At 29.3% G+C, this 9,666-nt stretch overlaps 1 protein-coding gene across 1 annotated transcript; it reads left to right on the forward strand.

Moving 5' to 3' along the window:
- Positions 1 to 7,964: 7,964 nt before the first annotated feature.
- On the forward strand, positions 7,965 to 9,560 carry LOC119576050 (perlucin-like protein; the record flags this gene model as incomplete). Its single annotated transcript, XM_037923574.1, is given in 3 exon segments — positions 7,965 to 8,014; positions 8,758 to 8,924; positions 9,347 to 9,560. Coding segments are annotated over 3 exon segments (431 nt in total), but the record flags the coding sequence as incomplete, so codon positions are not given.
- Between the last annotated feature and the right edge of the window lie 106 nt (positions 9,561 to 9,666).

A 9,666-nucleotide genomic window follows, 5' to 3' on the forward strand; every position in this document is an offset into this window, starting at 1 on the left:
TTTATATATTATATATATATTTATATTATATTATATTATATATATATGCTTTATATTATATATTATTATATATTTATTCTTTATTATTTATATATTCTTTTATATATATATTATGCTATACTTTATATTGCCTATATTTTATTATATATTATATTATTTTTTTATTTATATATATATATATATATATTTTTAATATATATATATATTATATATATATCTAATATATATATTTTTATATGTCTGTATATATGTATATATAGACATACATGCTTCCTTCATTATTGGCGCTGTCTATATGCACCCCATCTCGGAATCTTTTGAATATATTGAAAATGTTTTTAGAGAAATGTCTTTAAAAAGGAAAACACTTTTCATCTTAGGTGACCTAATTTATGATTTAACAAAATCTAATGCTGAGTTGAAAATCAGTCCAAGTGCACACACCAGTCGCCGCATGCAAGTGCGTGGGTACATCCATGCACACATGCATTGCCCGCGCGCGTATGTGAGCACGCGCATTGATTTAAATAATTTTAGGTAAGTCGAACCTAGATACGATGAAGTTCCTTGGGCAAGGAACTTCACCTCGATTGCCTATTTAGCCACTGGATGGGCAAGCCAGCCCAAGTCAGTGCTGGTCCCAAGCCCGGATAAATAGAGAGAATGATTACCTAAAAGGTAACAGCGGCACTCTCCGTGGAAAGGAACTGGGGACCCTACCACGTACTCACTCCAAGATCATCACAACATGAAATCTACAATTAAGTATCATGCTGTGACCGCGGCGGCTCAAACATGAACCTACCGTTATAATGATGATGAATGCTGAGTTAGTTAAGATGATTAAGAAAAATAAATTAGAACAAATAATAGATAAATCTACACGAATTACAGAAAACACCTCTTCTCTATTGGACTATCAGATATTTCACTTACAGATAATGTAAATCACCAAGTAACTATCCTCATGGAAGTTATTAACCCAATCACCCCGGATTTATGTTCAGTCCCTTGTAGGTTTTTGTGAATTTTGTTACATACAGATGGCTCCACATGTGCTCAGCCTCCAAGGAGTCTATCATTAAGCCCTACTGACTGATCTTGATTTCCCCATTCCTTGAATTGGCGGGAAAATGCGTTTTTCCTTTTAATATAATTGATATCAATACTGTTATTATTATTATTAATGTTATGATTATTAAAGTATTATTAAAATCTTGTTAACATTTAAGACAATGAAATAATGCAAAAGATCCTTTCCAAAAGTCAAGGAAAAGGGTAAACAGGTGCGAAAGGTAGGACTAATAAGTGACCCCTTGATCACTAAGCACTTCTAGAGCCATCTATGTGTGAATACAATAAATAAACCTGTGTTACAGTGGGCATGGCATGTATTCTTGCCAAACGTGGCGATTGGGTTAAAAGCAGCATTGATGCGCTGGCTCCCTACGTAACACGAACCGTCAGACGTCCCCCTGCTCCATGGATAAATGACGACATCAAGAGAGCCATTAGCGATAGAAACAATGCTCCACCAAGCTCTTAAAAGCAACAGAAATGAGGCCGCCTTTCAGGTAGATTATAAAGTCAAAAAGAAAAATATAAAATTGCTAATTCAACGTGCAAAAAAAAATTATTGCAGAAATAAATTCACAGAATATAAGGCCAACTAAAACACTAGTGCCTCACAACAAACACCTCACTAGTGATTGCACAAGGCCCATACTTTTTTTCAAAAATTGGAAAACTAACTTATGAGCAAACAATTGCTTCTACCTTACAACAAAACACCGATCGGGCAAGGCTTACAACTAATTTTTTAGACCACAACCAGTGGACGTAGAAACAATCATCTTAGTAATAAAACACCTTCGTGAAACAAATGCTTAGGGGACAGTATTGGGTTTAAAACCCGCAACTGTAAAAAAATTTTAAATTTTTACTGGTTTTCCTCCTCCCTTTGGAACATTATGGGAAAATTTTTTTAAAGGGGGGGATTCTCAATATGCGCCTTTAAACTATACTCCCTAATTTCCTTCTTAAAAATTGTACAAAAATGAGATTTTTGGGGAAAAATTTAAAATCAAGACCAAATGGTTTTAAAAATAATTCTAAAACGTTTTTTTTCGAGAAATTTTTTAAGCAAAATATAAATTTCCAAATTAGGGATTTCTGGGGTTTTATATTATTTTAAATTTTTTAAAAAACATAAATAAAATTATATTTTTTTAAAAATTAAATAAAACCCCAAATCAATATTAATATTATAAAAAAATAGGTTTCCCCCAAAATTATTATAATACCCCTATTTAAATTTCATTAAATTTTTTACAATATATATATTAATTTTATATTATATTTTATATATATAAATATTTTAAAATATATAATATAAAATATATATATATATATAATATACATAATATATATTAAAAAATTTAATATATATATACATATATTTATCTATATTTACTTAATTATATAATATATTATTATATTTTATATTTATTATATATTATATTTTATATATTTTTTATTTATAATTTTATATATTATATATATAATTATATCTTTTATAATATATAATTATATATTTTATTTATATTATATATATTATTATATATATTAATATTATATGTATATATATTTGTTTATTATATTTGTTTTATTATTTATATTATTGTATATTATATATTATATTTATAGTATATATTATATGTTTATATTATTAATAATATATATCTTATTTTTTATTATTTTATATATTATATATAATATTATTTTTCAAATTTTTAAAATATCTAAAATCTAGTTTTAAATATATATGTATTTAATGTATATTATTTTTTCTATTATTATTTTTTTATTGATGTTTAATATATATTGATTATATATATTATTATATATAATATATATATATTATAATATATTGTGTTTATTTATATAATTTTATATATATTATATATTTGATCATTAATGGAAATTGTTGGATCGGATTTAAAAATAGATTCTTGCGGACCCAAAAAGGTACTTGTTTGATGAACCTTTTGATACTTCCGGGGGGTTGGGTCCTTGTATCTTAACTTTTAAACCAAAAGGTATCAATTTTATGATTTACTGTTTTTGTTAAGAAAAATTTCATAGTTGACACTATAAAAAAGCTTAAAAAGGCCCCGAAAAGGGGAGCAAATTTACCTGATTTTTGTCTATTTTTATAAATTCATCGTATTTGTAGAAAAACTTTTTCAGTAAAACCTTTTTAAAAACCCATTTGTGTCTTAGAAAATGAGTTAGGGCCCTCCAGGAAACCCCGTCAGTTGATTTGCTAAAATTTTTTTTTAAAGAATTTTGGATAATATAGGGAGTATAAAATTGGCGTTTCATTATTGACATCGTCTATATCCCCCAACATGAAAATTGGTGTTCTATACCATTTTCCAAAGGAGCGAGGAAAACACCAGTACCAGAGGTTTAATAATGTACAGTTGGGGGTAAAGCATACTGTCTGCCCCTACGCATTTGTTTCACGAAGTTTTTATTCAAATGATTGTTTCTACGTCCCTGGTTGTGGCCCTAAAAAATTTTGTACCCTTTTGCCCGATCGGTGTTTTTTTGTAAGGTAAAGCAATTGTTTGCTCATAAGTTATTTTCCAATTTTTAAAAAAAAAGTATGGCCTTGTGCAATCATATGAGGTTTTTTTGTTTGAGGCACTAGTGTTTTAGTTGCCTTTATATTCTGGAATTTTTTCTGCAAAAATTTTTTTTTTTGCACGTTGAATAAGCAATTTTACATTTTTCTTTTTGACTTTATAATCTACCTGAAGGGCGGCCTCATTTCTGTTTGTTTTTAAAGAGTTTGGGTGGGGCATTGTTTTATCGCTAATGGCTCTCTTGATTCGTCATTTATCCATGGGGGCGGGGGGGACGTCTGGGGTTTTCTGTTATGGGGCCAGCGCATCAATCTGCTTTAACCCAATCGCCACTTTTTTGGCAAAATACATCCATCCACTTTAACACGGGGTTTTTTATTGATTCACACATAGATGGCTCTAAAAATGCTTAGTGATAAAGGGGGGTCACTTTTAGTCCTCCTTTCGCACCTTTTTACCCTTTTCCCTTGACTTTTGGAAAGGATCTTTTGCTTTATTTCTTGTCTTAAATTTTAAACAGTTTTTTAAAAATATTTTAATAATCATAACTTTAAATTTAAAAATAATAACAGTATTGATATAAATTTATTAAAAGGAAAACGCTTTTCCCCCCAAATTTCCCGGGGGAAGGGGAAATCAAATCAGTCATAGGTTTAAATGATAGACCCTGGGGCTGAGCACATGTGGAGCCATCTGTTGAAAAAAAAATTTCCCAAAAAAACCTACAAGGACTGAACAAAAATCCGGGGGATTGGGTTAAATAACTCCATGAGGTATTTTTACTTGGTGTTTTACATTATCTGTAATTTAAATTTTCCTGATATCCAATAGAGAAGAGGTTTTTCTTAATTCGTGTGATTTATCTTTTATTTGTTCTAATTTTTTTTTTTTTATCATCTTAACAAACTCAGCTTCTCTCATTTAACGGTATTTTCTGTTTGGCCGCCCGGTCACACATGATACTTAATTTAGTTTTCATGTTGTGATGATTTTGGGGGAGTAGTGGTAGGGTCCCCATTTTCCTTTTCCACGGAGAGTGCCGCTGTTACCTTTTAGGAAATCATTCTCTCTATTTACGGGCTTGGGACCACACTGTTTGGGGCGGTTCCCCCGTGGCTAAATAGCAATCGGGGTGAATTTTCCTTGCCAAGAACTTCATCGTATCTATTTTCGATTTTACCAAAAATTTTTAAATCAATGCCGTGCCCCAAAACGGCGCGGGAAATCATTGTGCATGGATTACCCCCGCACTTCTGGGGCGACTGGTGTGTGCCTTTGGGACTGATTTTCAACTCAGCATTAGATTTTGTTAAATCATAAAATTTGGTCCCTAAGATGAAAATGTTTTTCCTTTTTTAAAAACATTTCTCTAAAAACATTTTTAATATTTTTAAAAAATTCCGAGTGGGGTGCAATAGAACGCCAATAATGAAGGAACATGTATGTCTATATATCATATATACAAATATATATTATTAATATATTATTATATAAAATATAATATATATATATATATTATATATATATCATATATATAAATAAATATATAATATATATATATTATCTATATATATATATATATTATATATATATTATATTATAATATAAAATATATATATATATATATTAAAATAAAATTTAAAATCATATATTATTATATAAATATAAATTTTTATATTTATATATATATAATAATATATAATATATATATTATATATATTTATATCTAATTTTTATTTATTTTTATATATAAAAATATTATATTTATATTTATTATATTATATATTAATAATATTAAAAATTATATATTATAATTTTATTATATATATATAATATTAAAATTAAATTTTATTAATTATATTATATATTTAATTATTTATATATTACTATTTTATCTTATATATATATATATATATTATTATATTTATATATACATATGATATATATTTATATTATATATAATATATATTTTTTTATTATAATTTTATATATATTTATTATATATATTATTATAATAATATTATAATATATTATATATTTATATATATATATATTATTTTATTTAAAATATTTATATATATATATTCCCTTTTTAATATAATTATATCTCTATTCTATATCTATAATTTATTATAAAATTAAAATTTTTAAAAAATCATATTAATATATTTTATAATATATATATTTTATATATATATATTATTATATATATTTATTATTAAAAAAATTTATTATATTATATATATATTTTATTATATTTAAAATATATAAATATTATATATAAATATTTTCTTTATTATAATTTATTAAATCTATATTTTTTAAAATATTAAATAATATTTAAATATTCATATTATTTTTATATTTTTTATAAAATATATTAATAATATATATATATCTATCTATTATATATATATTCAATATAATAATTATTCATATATTTTTATCTAATAATTTTAAAATTATATATTAATTCTTTTATAATTTATTTATTATATAAATATTTTTTTTTATATATTATAAATTTTTTTTTTTTAAATATTATATTATATTTATATAAAATTTATATATCTATATATTATATATATTTATTTTTTTTTATATATATATATATATATATTAATATTTTATATTTTATATCTTCTATATTATCTTCTCCTTATTCTTTTTTTTTTTTATATTAATCTATATTTATTATACAATTCTTAATATATATTTTTTGTTTATTTTTTTCCTTTCCCTTTTTTTATTTTTTTTTTTATTTTTTTTTTTATTTTATTTATTCCTATCTATTTTTTTATTTTTATTTTTTTAATATTATTTTTTTTTTATTTTCTTTCTTATATCTTCTATATTATAATATTTTTAAATATTATATATTTTATTATATTTATAAAATTTATTTATGCATAGGGGAAAATTTTATATATTCCTATTTATTTTTTTTAAACCCTTTTTTTTATTTTTTATTCTTTATTTTTTTTCTTTATTTTTATTATATTTTTTTTTTTTTTTTTTTTATTTTATTTATTCTTGATTTTATTATATTTTATTCTTTTTATTTTCTTGTTTTTCTTTTTATTTTATTTTTTTTTATTTTTTTTTCTTCTTTTTTTTTTTTCTTTTTTTTTTATTTTTTTATTTTTTTTTTTTTTTTTTTTTTTTTTTTTATTCTTTTTGCATCTTTTTCTTCTTTTTTTTTTTTTTTTTTTTTTTTCCCCCTTTTAATTTTTATTTGTTTTTTTTTCTTTTTCTTTTCTTTTTTTTCTTTTTTATTTTTTTTTTTTTTCCCCCTTTTTTTTTAAATTCTTTTTTTTTTTTTTATTTTTTTTTTTTTTTTCTTTTTGTTTTTTATTTGGATGTTTTTTTTTCTTTCCCCTTTTTTTTTGTGTTTTTGCTGTATGTTTAAATTGGGTTTTTATATTTTGTTTAATTTCTTTATATTACCCAAACAAAAAACAACCCCAAAAAACCCCCAAAACCATTTTTGTCATTTGTTTCCCTTTCATTTTACTTCCTCCCCCTATTCCAATCCTTTTGCCTCACCTACCTAATTCCCTTCCCCTTTTCCTCCTTTCCAAATTTCCTCCGGGGCCCCCCCCTTTCCTCTTTTTTCTTAAAAACCCCTTTATCCCTCTTTTTTCCCCAACTCATTCTCCCTCCGGGGCCCCCCCTTCGCCTTTCCCCTCTTCCCTCCCCTCAATTAAAAATTCCTCTTCCTCCTCGCTCCCCCATGCCCTCTCTCCCTTCCCTTCAACCTGTTTCTTTTTCCCCCTTTTTTTCCCCCCCCCCCCCCTTGTTTCCCTTTTTTTCCCCTTTTTTCCCCCCCCAAATTTCCTTTGGCCCCCCCGGGGCCCTTTTTTAAAAAAGTTTTTCCCCCGCCCCCCCCCCCCCCCCCCCCCCCCCCCCCCCCCCCCCCCCCCCCCCCCCCCCCCCCCAAAAAAAAAAAAAAAAAAAAAAAAAAAAAAAAAAAAAAAAAAAAAAAAAAAAAAAAAAAAAAAAGGGGTTTTTTTTTATTAATTTAAAGCCATTTTTTCTTTTGGCAGCCCCCGGCCCACCACGGTTTTAACCCCCCTTGTTGTTTTTGTCTGTTGTTATTTGGTTGTTCCCCGCCTGTCAGTTTGTTTAATCTTCGTTCTATATGGCCCCACCACACACACACCACACACACACCCACACCACCACCCCACACACCACGGGGTGTGGTGTGCACTCGTTTGTTTCCAGGCATGTGTACATATATATACTGATCATCCCCCTATTCATATATAAACGTCTGCCTCAGCCTGACCTGAAATATCCTTCGCTTTTCAGCTCCTTTCCCAGGATGCTTGGTGCGCTCGGAAGGCCAGCCCCGCAACAGGGTGAGTTCCTGAGCGTTGTTATTCAGTAAATAAAGCACACGCTTTATGGGCCATAGCTATCGTGGGTATTCGCCACAGGACTTGCCATTCTCCTGCAGCTACACAGAAAGGAATGAGAACCTCCCCTTCAGCCAGATGGTATTCAGACGCCATAGGCTATGAGCCACTGGCACTCTCTGAAACAATTAATAGAGGTGCCGAAGTCATTCCTCACAGAATCAGACTAGGCTAACACTGCACATGGCAAATCATACAAACAATTGACTATGCAGACACGTGTTGTAAGCATTGTGCGAGTCGAACGCCACTGTTATATTATTTACAGAGTTGTGAGCACACAATTTCTGAGACAGGGCCTGGTAAAAAGATTATGCCGCATGATTATATCGTGGTGGCAGGAGCGCCTGCTGGCAGCCCGGCCACCACGGTAAGCATTCAGTGACCGTGAGTCAACTGAGACAGCCATAAATAGCTGACACAGGCCGGGCCATATATATGGAAGGGCAAAGCTACACATGGAAGGGCAAATCTCACTCACTCGCTCGCAGATGGAAACGATATTCTGTCTGTCAATATTATTTATTTATTTGCTTATTTGTCTTTTGCTGACATTTCCCTCTGTGATTGATACATGGCTTATCTTGAGTATCATGAATCTTATGCAGCCAACAATAAATTCGCTCCTGAGTGATATAAACTATGAAAGTAGAAATCCACTTATTGATTGATTTTTGTCCTCTCAGAGGCGCCTGCCCGCCGCCTTTCACGAAGATCGGTGACGAATGCTTTTACTTGAGCGATGTCAAGAAAAACTGGAATGACGCCCGAAGACGGTGCCAAGGCTTGGGCGGAGACCTCGCTGTGCCCTCCGACGTGCCTGCCCTCGACGCCTTCGTGTTCGGCAAAGTGGGTACGTCCGTCGAAAGCAGATGAGTTCGGGGCTCGGAACACTGATGTCGTAGATGATTTTAAAAATGGAGTTGACAAGGAGAGAGAGAGAGAGAGAGAGAGAGAGAGAGAGAGAGAGAGAGAGAGAGAGAGAGAGAGAGAGAGAGAGAGAGAGAGAGACTTGCGGCAAAAACAAGGGGAAAAGCAACTTTTGGAAATGTCCTGTTTTCATCTAGTGTCCTTTGAAAATACAAATTTTGATTTGCTTTCATTTTCCTCCAATAAATAATAATAATAATAATAATCATCATAATCATAATCAATCATAATCATAATAAATAAATAAATAAATAAATAAACAAATAAATAAACAAACAAACAAACAAACAAACAAACAAACAAACAAACAAACAAACAAACAAACAAACAAACAAACAACCGCAGAGGGCCCCGGAGTGTGGATAGGCGGCACCGACCAGCACAACGAAGGCGTGTGGAATTACATCAACGGAGACCCAATCAAGGCCCAGGACTGGTCTGAGACACAGCCTGATAATTATGGCGGCAGAGAAGACTGCCTGGAGATCCGAAGTTACTTTGATCCTCCGGTTAACGATTACATTTGCTCCGTGGAAGCAGCACTTCGTCTGCGAGATTGGTACGTCCGCTGTTACAGCTTGTTCAAGGTATCCTTTTGGGCCAAATATTCTATTCTCTGTTAGTCTACACTCTAAACGAACTGTTGTTGCCTCAAGTACTTCAAA

This window comes from Penaeus monodon, chromosome 8, assembly GCF_015228065.2.
Source record: "Penaeus monodon isolate SGIC_2016 chromosome 8, NSTDA_Pmon_1, whole genome shotgun sequence".
Classification (NCBI taxonomy): Eukaryota; Metazoa; Arthropoda; class Malacostraca; order Decapoda; family Penaeidae; genus Penaeus; species Penaeus monodon.